The sequence below is a fragment of the Bubalus bubalis genome, chromosome 13 (genome assembly GCF_019923935.1).
Source record: "Bubalus bubalis isolate 160015118507 breed Murrah chromosome 13, NDDB_SH_1, whole genome shotgun sequence".
Classification (NCBI taxonomy): Eukaryota; Metazoa; Chordata; class Mammalia; order Artiodactyla; family Bovidae; genus Bubalus; species Bubalus bubalis.
The window spans coordinates 53,285,447-53,301,063 of record NC_059169.1 but is presented as its reverse complement, the minus strand read 5'-3'; the positions used below and the strand labels follow the sequence as shown (position 1 = coordinate 53,301,063).

Below are 15,617 nucleotides of genomic sequence, written 5' to 3'. Positions count from 1 at the left end.
GAAAGATTCCTGTACACAGCAGGGTGAGCAAATGCCAGTGAGAAAATGGCAGCAGTCAGAGGGGTGCAGGGAAGGGACAGAGCAGCTGGGGGTGGGGTGACCATCAGCCCTGGGTGTGCCCGGCCTGCCAGGTTAGGCTCAATTATTCAAGTAACAGTCTCCAACACTGAAGTGGAGCTTGCTGGCTGTTTCCATGTATACAAGTTCACGAGATTTTCAGATAAGCCTATTAGACCCACTGTCATCTCCACTTCACAGAAGAGGGTAAAGGTGCCCCCCCCACAGTCACGGCTAACCTGCGGCTGCTCAGGCTCTGAGACCCAGGCAGCGGCCGGGGCCAAGAGCCCAGAGCTGGCCCCTCTGCACCAAGCAGCTCCCTGCTGACTTTCCCTGTGGGACCGGCCGGCCTGTGCTCACCCGACTCCACAGGAGAACAGCCTGGTGTGTGGCACGCTTTTTCTTACGAACTGCAAGGTCAGGCTCTCGTTCTGGAGGTGCCCGTCGGATATGAGGAGGATGTTCCGTAACACGTGGGAAGGGTACAGCAAACTTAAGTATCGAAGTGTCTTCCAGAAATCTGTGTTTCCCATGGTAGGTGTAGCAGACTGGAGGAAATGAAGCAAAATCATTTACTTCTTTTGGGGTGTCTTCACCACCAACTGTAATCACTTACTGAAGCACACCCCTTAGTGAGGGTTATTGTCACCGAAAGGAAATTCTTTCTTAATGATTCATTTGTGGAACAACTATCCTTTTAGTTTATTTCATGTCACACAGTACCCATAATATCATTAGTTGGCGTTTCTTTGTTTCTTTATGGTTTTCAAAGAACTATTACATCAAAACGCCCCTGGGATTGCCAGCTAGTCTGGACCGAGGACACAATTGGTCATTCCTAGTTTGCTCAATTTAAAAAAAGAAAGAAAGAAAGGGGACAGAGCAAAACATTCAAAGCTGTTAATGCTGATTGTATTCAGATGGTGGGACTGTGAACGATTTTTTCTTCCTTTTTTAATTTTCCATTTTCTTAATGAGTTCATGTCACTTTTATTAATGAACTAAAAGAGCCCATCCGCATACAGAAATGGAAGGACTAGGGCTTCTTGGAGAGACTGGCAGTACCACTGAAGCCTGACGGAGAGAAGACAGAGGACAAAGGCAGCTACTGGTACTCACCATGATGAACTCTGTGGGCCTCTTATTGCTCGTGATGCACTTAGGATATGAAAATAATTCCTTGTAACCTGTGTGATAAGACTGGCGTAAGATGTTGCCATTAAATATTCACTTTTTGACCACTAACAATAATAATGGTTGGTAATTTTAATACATTAAAAAAATTCACCACAGCATTCCTTTAAAAAATTCCACTGCATTCAAATGACACACTTTACTGAGCAAAAACGACCTGGGTCAGGCTGTGCATGAGGAGTCTGCTCCTCAGCCAACTACGTGCAGAGGAAGACACAGGACATTGGGACAGCCCAGGCAGCAGGCCACGCCGCCCTCCGGCCCTCAGCATGTCCCTGCTCATCTGACCTCTCCCCACCAGCAGCAGCAGACCCTGGCTCCTTCCTCCTTCGTGAAGGGGCTGCCTCTTCCACCAAACGGCACAGTAAATAATCAGCAGGGTGTGGCTGTCCCCACACCCCACGCTGCTCCTTCCAAGGGGCTGAGAGGCCCCTGGACCCCACCTGAAGGGGACAGTCCTTTCTTCAGTGGGGCTTGTCTGGTGCCTCCTGAGACTGTTCCTTACAGCTCCTCTACCACTGTGCTGATTTCAGAGGTTCTGTCCTGATCCTTGGACCCTCGAACTCATCAGACCAAGGGTCTCACACTCAGTTCAACTGGTAACAATAACAATAGTAATACTCATCTGGCGTTCTCTATATGATAGGCATTGTTTAAAGTCCTTTAAATACATGAGCTCAACCCTCACCACAGCACTATGAGGAGGGACTCTTTCTCTCCTGTTACAGATGAGAGAACCAAGTTCCAGTAAGCTGCCCAAGGCCACATCCAGGGCTCAGGTGCAGAGCTGGGATTCAAGCTGGGGACCTGGCTCCAGAGTTCTTGCTCTTGAACCTCGCTGTGCTGCCTCTCACTCCACAGACAGGTTACAGTCACCCCTTCCCATTGACGTGCTGAAGCTCTGGAGGAGGTACAGGGCGGAGCACTCACTTGTGCCGAACTTGATGACGTTCACCTTCTGCTCCTTTCCCACACAGGACAGTGCGTGCAAGGCAATCTGCTTGGCTTGCAGGAATGTCTTGCCCTCCATGGAATTGGAGCAATCAAGACAAATAATCACTTCACTCCTCTCAGCTTCGTCAGGGACGGTAATACCAAGATTTGGTTGAAACACAAGCATGCAGGCCTAAAGGGAGAAAAACAGGAGCTAGGCTGGTGCTTCTTATCACTTGAGTTCATCTGGTTATTTACATGCACCCAGAGACCCAGAACTTCACTCTAAAACCCACGCCACAGCTTTTCTAAACGATGGACTCATAGTTGGGACAGTTATAAAGCACTGAGTCACCAACCTAAACAATAAGGCTCTGTGGGCTCAGGCCCATGGTTTCTCACTACTTCTCAGAGCCTCATGGGAATGTGCCACTTGTCAAGGGGTATGGCTGGCAAAAAAAAAAAAAAATCCTCTAAGCCTCCAGAAGGGAGATACACCCCACACTAATGTACATAGGAGTGTGCACTTCATCAGGAGCATAGCAAGTGTACAACAACCTACGTCACAGGCAAGATGAATGAAAAGGTACTAATTCTTGCTACTTACAGGGTTCAGCAATTTACCCTGTCCCTTTAAACCACACTCAGCTGTCGCAATTCAAAGACCCTTGAGTTTGTACACACCTAGTAAAGGCAATGGCACCCCACTCCAATTGTACTCTTGCCTGGAAAATCCCACAGATGGAGGAGTCTGGTAGGCTGCAGTCCATGGGGTCGCTAAGAGTTGGACACGACTGAGCGACTTCACTTTTACTTTTCACTTTCATGCACTGGAGAAGGAAATGGCAACCCACTGCAGTGTTCTTGCCTGGAGAATCCCAGGGGCAGGGGAGCATGGTAGGCTGACGTCTATGGGGTCGCACAGAGTCGGACATGACCAAACTGACTTAGCAGCAGCAGCAGTATCTCACAAAACCCTCTAAGGTACAAACAAGATACACATGTACCTAGGATTTGCAACATCTGGCATAAATGTGTAATTTTTATTGGAAAAGATTTACTTGTAAAATCTGAAAACTTTCTAATCAGGCAAAATAATACTATAAAAACAAAAAGAATAAGATTTATTAAAAAATGAGATGGCCTATAGGAGATCAAACAAAAAGCAGAATGTTAGAGCTGGGGTTCCCAACGTGAACCTCATAAACCCCTGAGAAGTTCAGAACTAATACAGAATTAATATCTGAGCATTGCTGTGATATCAAAAGTGTCTTCAGGATGAATGAATAATGAATATGTCCCAGTCTCTGGCACTGTGGTGTGTGATGACTGAAATGCACACACTGACCTTTTATCTTATAACCAACCAACACTCAAAATAGAACTACTATTAGTTTCCATTAAAACTTTCCTCCAGATTTACTGGACACTACTTACATACAGCATTGTGTAAGTTCAAGATTTACAGTGCAATCATTTAGCACACAGTACTGTGAAATGACTACCACAATAAGGTTAGCTAGCAAGAACATCTAAGATTTAGCCTCTTAGCAACCTTCAGATACACAACACAGTATGCCTAACTACAGTCATCATCCTACATATTTGATCCCCAGAAATTATTTGTTTTATACCTAGACATTAGTATCCTCGTACCAACACCACCTTACTTCTACTCCCCCACCCTTGAGCCCTGGTAACCACCACCATTCTACCCTCTGTTTCTGTGAGCCCAGCTTTTTCTAGACACCACATGTAAATGAGATTATACAGTAATTGTATTTTTCTGTCTGACTTGTTTCACTTAGCATGATACTCTCAAGGTCTATCTGTGTTGTTGCAAATGGCAAGATTTCCTTATTTTTTATGTTTGAGTAATATTCTACTATATGTGTAGGTAACATATATTACATATGTGTTGCACATGTTACACATATGTGTATATATTTAATTTTCTTTATGCATTCATCCATCAAAGGACACTTAGGTTGTTTCCATGTCTTATTATAAATAATGCAGCAATGAACACTAGGGTGTGAGTATTTGAGACAGCAATTTCATTTCCTTTGAAATATACCAAGATGTGGGATTGCAGGGTTATACAGTAGTTCTATGTTTTAATGTTTATTTTATTTACTATTTATTTTTGGCTGTGCTGGATCTTGGTTGCTGCACTCGGCTTTCTCTGGCTGTGGTGAGCAGGCTCTACCCTCTAGTTGTGGTGCTCGGGCTTCTCATTGCAGAGATGGGCTCCAGGGCATTTGGGCATCAGGAGTTGCGGCTCCCAGGCTCTACAGCACAGGTTCAGTATTTGTGGGGCATGAGTTTAGCTGCTCTGCAGCATGTGGGATCTTCCCAGACCAGGAATCAAACCTGTGTCTCCTGCACTGGCAGGTAGATTCTTAACCACTGGACCATCAGGGAAGTCCTAGTAGTTCTATTTTTTGAGGATCCTTCACACTGTTCCCCATAGTGGCTACACTGGATTACATTCCCATAAACAATGTCTGAGCGTTCCCTCTCTTCCACTTCCTTGCCAATACTTGTCTTTTTGAAAACAGTCGTTCTAACGGGTGTGAAGTGATACCACAGGTCTTCATTTGCATTTCCTCGATGATTAGTGATGCTGAACATCTTTTCATGAACCTGTTGCCCATTTGTTTGGGGTACATGCAAAGGATGTCTTATTTGACCATCTTGCTGATGTTGCTCTCAATTTTTATTTTAATTAGAAGAGATTATAACAGCCACATAATATGGTCTAACAGCCGTAAATAATTTTCTATCTTTTTACAGTATCAATGTTTTAAAAGCTGTAAAAAGTATACAGACTAACCAATGTAATATATGAAGGCACGTTTTCTTTCTGGTAGGGATTAAGGTAAAAAAAAAAAGTTAGGGCTTCCCTGGTGACTCAGACAATAAAGAATCTGCCTTTATCCAGAGACCTGAGTTTGATCCCTGGGTCAGGAAGATTCCCTGGAGAAGGAGGGAATGGCAACCCACTCCAGTATTCTTACCTGGAGAATCTCATGGACAGAGGACCCTGGCTGGCTACAGTCCAAGGGGTCGTAAAGAGTCAGACACAACTGAGCAAGGAACACTATTAAGGTAAAAATTGCTTCCCAGGTGGTGCAGTGGTAAGGAATCTGCCCGCTAATGCAGGAGACACAAGAGACTTGGGTTCGATCCCTAGTTTGGGAAGATCCCCTGAGGAAGAAAATGGCAGCCAGCTCCAGTGCTCTTGCCTGGAAAATCCCATGGATGGAGGAGCCTGGTGGGCTACGGTCCATAGGGTCGCAAAAGAGTCAGACCCAACTTAGCTACTAAACAACAAAGGTAAAAATGACAATTTTTATGGGAAATATGCCACATGGGGGCTTTGCTTGAAACCACAAAAATTTTTCATTCTTGATGTCGTAAGTATTTTTTGGTTGTGCCTCTCACATGCGGGGATCCCAACCAAGGATTGAACCTGAAACCTCTGCTGTGGAAACACTAGACTGCCAGGGAATCTCCTCTATCACGAATATTTTTAATTGTAAAATCTTGGGGTGGTGAGAGCTCTTTATGTAACGCTAGCTTTTCAAGACTATCAATCATTTCCAAATTTAAATGATCTATCCTAAAATCCTTTTTCAACAGTATCTCCTACTTCTAAGTAAGAATGAGTATACCTCGCTTTCTTTTTCTGGATGCTTTTCAACCCACATTCTTGGGAGATACACATCAACCAAACCAATGAGGAGAGAAAATCCATTGCTGTCTAAGGAGCTGCCTTCCACAGTACTAATCACAGCTTTGCAGTCTGTTCTCTGCAAACAAACAACCGTGAGAACAAAGTAAATAAGTGAATTACACCATACTATCAAGTAGCAAATCCATGCATGATTTACATAACTCTATTAAAAATCAACAATGTGTCAACAGATCCCCAAATTGTGAACTGTAGGTTTTACAAGTGTGACCAAGATCATGTTTTTTTTTTTAAACAAGAATAAAATTCATTTATTATTTTTTAATATAAATTTATTTATTTTAATTGGAGGCTAATTACTTTACAATATTGTATTGGTTTTGCCATACATCAACATGAATCCGCCACGGGTGTACATGTGTTCCCCATCCTGAACCCCCCTCTCACCTCCCTCCCCATACCATCCCTCTGGGTCATCCCAGTGTACCAGCCCCGAGCATCCTGTATCCTGCATCGTACTTGGACTGGCGATTCGTTTCACATACGATATTATCCATGTTTCAATGCCATTCTCCCAAATCATCCCACCCTCGCCCTCTCCCATAGAGTCCAAAAGACTGTTCTATACATCTGTGTCTCTTTTGCCGTCTCACATACAGGGTTATAGTTACCGTCTTTCTAAATTCCATATATATGCATTAGTATACTGTATTGGTGTTTTTCTTTCTGGCTTACTTCACTCTGTATAATAGGCTCCAGGTTCATCCACCTCATTAGAACTGATTCAAATGTATCCTTTTTAATGGCTGAGTAATACTCCATTGTGTATATGTACCACAGCTTTCCTATCCATTCACCAGATCATGTTTTTATCCTCTTGGTTCTAAGGTACATGTGCTCAGTCGCTCAGCTGTGGTCAACTCTTGACAACCCCATGGACTGTAACCCGCCAGGCTTTTCTATCCATGGAATTTTCCAGGCAAGAATACTGGAGTGGATTGCCGTTTCCTTCTCCATCTACGGTGGATACACACAAGCAAACTCAACCCCCTGGAGACAGTCTCAGACCCTGGACCCAAAGGTGACTGGTCTGTGTATACTGTTATCTGGATGCAGAAGATAATTACAACACAGAATAGTAAAACAGAAAACCCAACGGGAATTTTAGAATTATGCCTTTATTGTAAAATAGTATTTTTATAAGTATAAAATACCTTCTGAAAATACAGAGGGGAGGCTTTAAGTGACAAAGGCAGCGTGGTAGATTTCTGGGCCTGCCCTCTGTAGTAAAAATCTCCAGCTCCTCCTCTCAGGAGGTCGTGCCCATTTTTCTGCCCTTGAATGTGCTGTGGCCAAGGGGACACTGGCAGATGGAATGCAGGCAGGGGCTTGTGCTGTGTTTGTGGAACGGGCTGCCCTCCTCTGCTGTGCTGAGCTCTGAGCTAACCTATGGCAGGTTAGAGACCAGGGCCAGCACCCTGGCTGACACCAGGCCACCAGCCACCTGTCCCAGCCCATCCTGTCCCCAGCAACAGGAGGAAAGCTTGAGAAAACAACAAATGCTTATTGTTTTAATCCACAAAATGTTGGGATTGTTTGTTACACAGCAAAAGCTCTGATGCCAAGAGGTTCTTTGTTAAGGATGTATTATTTACATGTGTTTAACTTTATTCCCTTGCTTCCCAGGTGGTGTAGTGGTAAAGAAGCTTCCTGCTAATGCAGGAGATGCAAGTGACACAGCTTCAATCTCTGGGTCAGGAAAATCCCCTGGAGAAGGGAACGGCAGCCCACTTCAGTATTGTTGCCTGGAGAATCCCATGGACAGAAGAGCCTAACAGGCTACTGTCCATGGGGTCGCAAAGAGTCAGACACGACTGAGCACACAGTCAACTCTATTCCCTAGCAAGATCCCAAAACTCCCTACAATAAAAAGGGCATAAAGACATTGAAAATGGGAACAAAGATAAAAGCAGAGAAGATGCCCGCAAATTTCAATAAGAAGATGGAGAACTGACAGAGCTGTGTTAAGTGATTCAGCCAGAGGAGAGGAGGCCACTGCCCGAGCCCCATGGGGGGGCAGCCGTGAGCTGTGGGCTCAGGGCCTGCACCTCCCTGGGAAGGACCCCTCGGAGGCACCGGAGAGCGGATCATGCCCTGAGCTGTTAGCCCAGGTCCCCTCCCTGCCCTTGGTAGCAAGCAGCTGGCACCTGTTTTCTCACTAATGGAAACTGAAGATTTATTACTTAGAGAAATTTAACCAAGTAGAGTCCAGACTCGGGAGTCCTAAGTATAACGAAGTATAGACACAGACGGCAGTGAAGTGAAGGCTGGCACCCCAGTCATACCTGTGAACACCCTGGAGGTACTCTGCACAACCGCACAAGGGTAAAAACACACAAGAGATCCATCCCCACACCAGCGAACCAGCTGCCACCAGCCTCGAGCCCCGGGGGCCTGGGGCCCACTCGCCCCACTTACCACACAGCATGTAACTGACTTCTGAGGACAAACAGAGAGAGGCCACCCAGATGCTGGAGGAAAAGCCTTTAACATGAAAATGGAGGCCAACTGAGCAAAAAGCCAGAAAAAAAGAGAATACTTACAGAACAGAAAAGAGCTGTTGCCAAAAAAAAAAGAGAGAATTAAAATTTAAATAAAATGGCTGGAACTTACAACTGAGAAAATCACCCAGAAAGCAGGATGAAAGGACAAGGAAACGGACAACAGGAGAGAAAATGTAAGAAAACAAGGGGCTCATTTCAGGGACGTCTGACTAAGAGTCACTGAGAGGTGAAGGGGAGATGGACACTTGTGCATTAAAATATAAGAAGATCCCCCAGAACTAAAGGCCAGGAATTACATATATGATGAATGAATGTCAGGTTCTGATGAACTTTCAGAACATCAGGGATAAAGAGAAGACATGAAATTCTTTCAGGGCTCAAAAACAAAACAACTGCCTATCAAGAACAGGGGATAAAAAGGTTTAATCTCTCGGAAGTAATGCTAGGGGCAGGATGACAATTTTTTCAAGGTTCTGAGTGGGATCACCTACCCAGTAGGAAGGGAGCACGCAGAAGAGGATGTTTTCAGACGTTCGGGTTGTAAGGGAGACTGTGCTGTCAGGTGTTGGGAACTAAAGAGGAAAAGCCTCGTGGACAGCAGCCCCAGGGGAGCAGGCAGGGTCAGGGAAGAGGAGTTGCTGACTCACTGAGACAGCGAAAACAGCCCCAGAGAGGCTTTACATGACAGGTTAGAACAAATGAGAAGAAACAGTACTAGAAGACGAAGAAAACGGCAACTTTTCCCCCCAAGAAATATAAAGAAGTAAAAAGAAAAAAAGCCATCATAATACAGTTCTTGGCTCAGTGTAATTATCATTTATGTACTCATAATAACTTAAACATTTACTATTCATTTAACCAGGTTTCCCAGATGGCACAGCTGTAAAGAATCTGCCTGCCAAGCAGGAGACATGGGTTTGATCCCTGGGTCAAGAAGATCCCCTGGAAGAGAAAAGGGCAACCCACTCCAGATTCTTGCCTGGAGAATCCCATGGACAGAGGAGCCTGGAGCGCTACAGTCTACAAGGTTGCAAAGAGTTGGACAGGACTTAGTGACTAAATAATAGCAGCAAATTGATTTAACCAAAAACCATACTGTAACTCTTGGAATAAGTGGGTTAGAAACATGTGCACTGAGGTGAGAGGAGGGCAAGTGGGTTACATCTTCATCTGCCATAACAGAAAGAGAATAGATACCTCTGGCAGCCTTAAGACTAGATGGAGAAAGATCCTCCAGCAAGAAGGAATGGAGACCAGAGAAAACAAGCAGATAGACATTGGAGAGCTTTTTTAAAATCAACAACCACAAAATAAGAACCTAAAAACTTAACGAGAGGTAAATGATAAATAGATTCTTATATAGTCACAATGGATAGTCGCTTATAAAAAGCTGTATCTCAGAATAATTTGAATACTTGCAAAAATATTTACAATACAAAGTAGAGTGAAAAAAACAAATGTAAAAATTTATATTCAATATAATGGCCATAAGAGCTTCCCAGGTGGTACTAGTGGTAAAGAACCCTCCTGTCAATACTGGAGACCTAGGAGATGCAGGGTCTTAATCCCTGGGTCAGAAAGATCCCCTGGAAGAGGGCACGGTAACCCACTCCAGTACTCTTGCCTGGAGAATCCCATGGACAGACAAGGCCTGGTGGGCTATAGTCTATAGGGTCGCAAAGAGCTGGACACGACTGAAGAGACTTAACATGTGCACACACATAATGGCCATAACGTAAATAAACAAAAGCACACATGGAAAAAAAAAAAAGATAACTTCTGTAACAGATGTTTGCTCTTCTGAAACAAGAACAAGCAGTAAAAAATTTAATTAAATCTTTGGAAGCCACCAGAAAAGAACTAAACCATGTAAAGTCGGTCTCTGTCCCTGGACGGTGGTGTGGGGAGGGGTGGGGCAGGACCAGCTGCTGCTCCTGATTATAAGCTGATGTAATTTGGTGTAATTTAACTTAAAGCACATGCATGTATTGCTTTGGAAAACTAATGTTAAAATACAAGTTCTTAAGAAGTGAAAGCAAAGACCTACTAACCTTTTTTCTCAGGTCGTGTGTGTCACTGGAGATGAATTCAATCATGTGTGGCATCTCGATAGACATGCTCAGAGAAAAGCTACCGAAGTGAACAGAGAGGTGGCTCAGTCCAACATCCCAATTACTGACCAACTACATGCAGCTCTTCTGTGTAATTTTTAATGATAACTTAAGCTATAAAATGAATGTTCACTGAATGACTGACAGGTTTTTGTATTTTAGGTACTAACCTTTGCTTTGTTCCTATTTCCTTTATACAAATCTTCTCCACTGTATCCTGTGAAAAGAAAAATACATACGCACAACTAAGTATCTGCTCAGTTTCACCACAAGAATCCACACACACACACACAAGTACACAATTTATACAGATGCACACAAAGCAGGGAGTCTAAACACTGTATGGAAAGCAGCAACAGCAGCTTTGGTGGTGTCTCTGGCGACGGAATTAAGGATGGTTTAAAGTTTCCTCTTTGGCTTATTGGCTTTCTTTATGCTTATCAAAATTCTTCATAATGAGCACGCAGTACCAACATAAAATTTAAAGAGACTGAACAGAATAAAAACAGGATGTCATTGAGCATATCTGTGTTTATTCTCTTCATCTCACAGACGTTCAGTTCAGTTCAGTCACTCAGTCGTGTCCGATTCTTGGCGACCCCATGAATCACAGCATGCCAGGCCTCCCTGTCCAACACCAACTCCCGGAGTTCACCCAAACTCATATCCATCGAGTCGGTGATGCCATCCAGCCATCTCATCCTCTGTAGTCCCATTCTTCTCCTGCCCCCAATCCCTCTCAGCATCAGAGTCTTTTCCAGTGAGTCAACTCTTCACATAAGGTAGCCAAAGTATTGGAGTTTCAGCCTCAGCATCAGTCCTTCCAATGAACACCCAGGACTGATCTCCTTTAGGATGGACTGGTTGGATCTTCTTGCAGTCCAAGGGACTCTCAAGAGTCTTCTCCAACACCACAGTTCAAAAGCATCAATTCTTCGGTGCTCAGCTTTCTTCACAGTCCAACTCTCACATCCATACATGACCACTGGAAAAACCATTGCCTTGACTAGACGGACCTTAGTTGGCAAAGTAATGTCTCTGTTTTTGAATATGCTATCTAGGTTGGTCATAACTTTCCTTCCAAGGAGTAAGTGTCTTTTAATTTCATGACTGCAATCACCATCTGCAGTGATTTTGGAGCCCAGAAAAATAAAGTCTGACACTGTTTCCACTGTTTCCCCATCTATTTCCCATGAAGTGATGGGACCAGATGCCATGATCTTCGTTTTCTGAATGTTGAGCTTTAAGGCAACTTTTTCACTCTGCTCTTTCACCTTCATCAAGAGGCTTTTTAGTTACTCTTCACTTTCTGCCATAAGGGTGGTATCATCTGCATATCTGAGGTTATTGATATTTCTCCCGGCAATCTTGATTCCAGCTTGTGTTTCTTCCAGCCCAGCGTTTCTCATGATGTACTCTGCATAGAAGTTAAATACGCAGGGTGACAATATACAGCCTTGACGTACTCCTTTTCCTATTTGGAACCAGTCTGTTGTTCCATGTCCAGTTCTAACTGTTGCTTCCTGACCTGCATGTAGGTTTCTCAAGAGGGAGGTCAGGTGGTCTGGTATTCCCATCTCTTTCAGAATTTTCCACAGTTTATTGTGATCCACACAGTCAAAGGCTTTGGTATAGTCAATAAAGCAGACGTTACATGTGTCTAAATCCCTAAATGTCACTACGATTGTGTTTAAATCCCTAAATGTCACTACAATTGATTCTATGACTCAAAGGTTAGGTTATTTAGATGCTGTTTCTTCCCTCTGCATAAATCACAACAAAGCTGCTGTCGCCAAACAGACCTGAAGGTTCTCCCTCAGAGCCCTGTCCTGCTGCCAGGGCGCCACCGTGGCCGGCAGGAAGAAGACCGCGCAGGCACCCTGGATGTTCAGCTCCGTGATGTAGGTGATTTTGACCAGGACTTTGGCCTTTGGGGGTAAGTTCCCAACACTGACGGTGAAGATGTCCTGAAATGGAAGTACATGACTTAGCCTGTGTCTCAGAAGCATCTCTATCCTTTGGGCGATCCCCTCCTGTTACATAAATGGTCTGATCACAACTTGCCGGCTTCCTCCTCAGAGAAGGGGACGTGGCCTCCAGACCAGCACTGGTTGTGCGGAAGAAGAACCCAGGGCCCTTCCCCAGCAGTCTGGGATCCGAGCGGCTGCACCCAGTGGCCTCTGCTCCAGTGGAGACTACCCCCCCCACCCCCGCTGCAACCCTATGGCCTCTTTGTGGCCGCAGGGCTCTGCCCAGGACGCCTGCCCGCCCCTCCCTGGAGACCACCCCCTCAACCCCAAGGCCTCTCTGCGGACACAGTATACCAGCAGACTCCTGCTGGCTACAGAGCTGGAGCCTGTCACACCAAGCTTGGCCCTCATTTAAGTCTTTTCTAGAAAATTCATCATCTTACTTTTCAGAATAATTGCTTTGCTTTCTTTTAGTGAGTATTGCCAATCACTGTGTAAGGAAACAACTTCATGCCTAGTGAGGTCAGAAAGAGGCTGGATCACTTCCTCTGAACCCATGTTGCATGCCTCCTGACATGGCCAAGCCTGTGCTCTGTTTCACTCAACAGTGCTGCTGTGAAAACTCAGTGTGCTTAGATTAGGGGTGTATGATATCACGATTAATGTGGATTTGAGGAGTCAATTGTTGTTATCTTTGACATCAAGGTGGGAATAAACAATGAAGACAGGATTATCACACGGCAGCAGCGCTCAGCCTCAAGGGAAGGGTATGGAGGCCAGGGCTTCCAGGAGAGGCACCACTGGAGGTGTATGGTGGCACTGCCGATACAGGGTCTGGATGGATGCCAGCTGTCACCCATGACGTGTCACCCGGGTCCCCTACAGAATCCTAACTTGTCCCAAACCTGAGGGAAGGCTGAGCTGCCAGGCAGCCAGGTGAACTGAATTTCAGCTTGATCCCTCAGAGGAAGAGGGGACCCATGGTTAGGGCACCTGGGCCTCCTGACACAGGGGTCTAACTCCTGCAGGCCTTCTCCACAGAGGCTGGGCACTGTTTCCAGCCTTGCTTTTGGCACTCAAATTTTCTCTTTGTTTTCCCATTAACTTTTTATCTAACCTCTCTTGTTACTTCACCGCTTAAACACTGGGATTCCAAGCTGGGCCTTCACCTGCATAAAGAGCACTAGGGGCCTGTGTAACAGCACCATGCCCCTATAGGGACCCCAGGGGATCCAGCACTTGAGCACAGGGGTAGCGAGCTCCCTGTGGAACAATCACCTCTTCTTGTTAATCCCCATTCTGCAGATTTATCCCTTAAATCTATTGTAATTTTAATAACTGCTTGCTCCAAACATCACATTTTGACAGTATTCTGGCGATGAGTCCTCCTCAGAGGTGTGTCTGAAGCATGTGGCCTGTCTTTACAAATGACTGATGTGTCTATGCTGGAGCTGCTGCATGCGGCCCAGCACCTGCCTAAGGCATACTTAAAACATCTTACAGTTAAGGCAAGAAGAGCGTGGATGCGGCCCTGTGGCTCCTCCTCCCAGATCTCCACATCTGACCCTGTGAAGACCTAACCCTAACTGTGGACCCAGGCCAAGCCCTGCAGATGCGCCTCCCTGAGACACAACTTGTGAAAACTGGATAAACTGCTAAGTTAGCTTAGTTCTGGGGGAAATGTAAATATCTTACCCTTCTACGGGAAGATGGAAATTATGTGCCCACATGGTTTCTTTCTGTTGTCACGTCTGGGGAACGCAGTTCCCAAGGACAGAAATGGCTCTTAGGATCCGCTGGGCAACCCTGGCCATTTCCTCCTTTATCTAAACAAGTCACATGGGTCTTACTAGCCCAACCTCCCTTCCCAACCACATGAAACTCCGGAGCCTAAACCAGTAAAAATGATTCCACTTTCTAGTGAAATTTAGAATTTCATATGCTAAATTTCTAGTGAAAATTAGAATTTCATATTCTAAATCAATTTCCACCTATTCTCCCCTTTCTAGCAAGCACACGGAACTGACTTGGATGAACATCAAGTCTTACGGGTGTGTCCTGATCCATCAGGTAGGCGCCATGGCCTTGACTGATCGCCACTCGGTACTCTCGCTGGGCCACTTCCTTCTCTTTAATCTGAGAAAGACAGTGTTGTACCAGTCACGATATGAACAGTGACTTCACACTTTAATAAGGAAAACTTCATCAACATTTATTAAAACCCAGGCAAAAACAGAAAACTAAGCATCTAAGATGAATGAAAACTTACATACAGTGATCATAAAAATGTACTTATCTAATTAGAATTTGAATCAGAAAAGGCCAATTGAAGAGGATGCTCTTTAAAAGCTGGGACGAAAATATTTGAGAGTTGACAGTGAAAAGGAAGTTTGGAGCTTTACTCTGAATAAATAAAAAATTAAGTTTGTCTTAAATTTGATAAAATGTGAGTTACTATTGCAACTGTGGACTCTTAGAATAAACAAAGAATTAATCAATTTATACTTCTTCTGGACATATTTTTCTTCACTTCAGTTGGCTTTTATAGCAGGGTACAAAGGATCAGTATTTTTGCAAAAATACATAAAGGGCTTTACCAATTTTCCAACGTGTCTCTCAATCTTTTGATACTGAAATCACTGTTTGTTGAAGTGTTTGGACAAGGAATCTGGACAGGCAGGAACAGAGGCCAGCTAACCAGGGAGGGACGCCAGATGTCTGAGTGGAGGCTGGCTGTACAAGGGCCTGACTCTTCCAGGAACATCCTGTTTTATGACCAGGCTGCTACTCAGCCTGAAACTAAGGGACTTAGGATGGCCCATCCCACAGAACAGCCGGGGTTCTCCCTTACCTCTCCCACCACGTGCTTCCCATTGATGAAAGCCTCGAAACCACACACAGCTGCCTTGTCGTCCAAGGGAAAAACATATTTTGCCTCAATGGGCACGTGACTTTGGTTTGTGTATGTTTGAAAAACAATGACCTGAAGAAGAAAAACCCATATATTTGATGAAACTGCATGAATGATGTTTGCAGGAACAGCTATTAATGGAAACTGCTGTGCATGTGAGGCCCCAGAGGTCAGGGCCAC

The 15,617-nt window shown here is 44.7% G+C and overlaps 1 protein-coding gene across 7 annotated transcripts in view; it reads right to left on the bottom strand.

Annotated features, from left to right (window-relative positions):
* Positions 1–15,617, bottom strand: part of PARP4 (poly(ADP-ribose) polymerase family member 4) — a 74,728-nt gene that overhangs the window by 30,682 nt on the left and 28,429 nt on the right. For 3 of the 7 annotated variants that reach the window (XM_006046086.4, XM_025262778.3, XM_044927276.2), the window contains exons 16-24: positions 15,378–15,509; positions 14,576–14,662; positions 12,359–12,523; positions 10,727–10,773; positions 10,497–10,575; positions 5,862–5,999; positions 2,182–2,377; positions 1,177–1,244; positions 418–605 (exon numbers count right to left, since the gene is read on the bottom strand). In XM_006046086.4, the coding sequence (XP_006046148.3) occupies positions 418–605; positions 1,177–1,244; positions 2,182–2,377; positions 5,862–5,999; positions 10,497–10,575; positions 10,727–10,773; positions 12,359–12,523; positions 14,576–14,662; positions 15,378–15,509 (1,100 nt within the window). The remainder of the gene's footprint in view (positions 1–417; positions 606–1,176; positions 1,245–2,181; positions 2,378–5,861; positions 6,000–10,496; positions 10,576–10,726; positions 10,774–12,358; positions 12,524–14,575; positions 14,663–15,377; positions 15,510–15,617) is intronic. The other 4 variants (XM_025262776.3, XM_025262777.3, XM_044927275.2 and 1 more) reach the window with 4 other exon arrangements.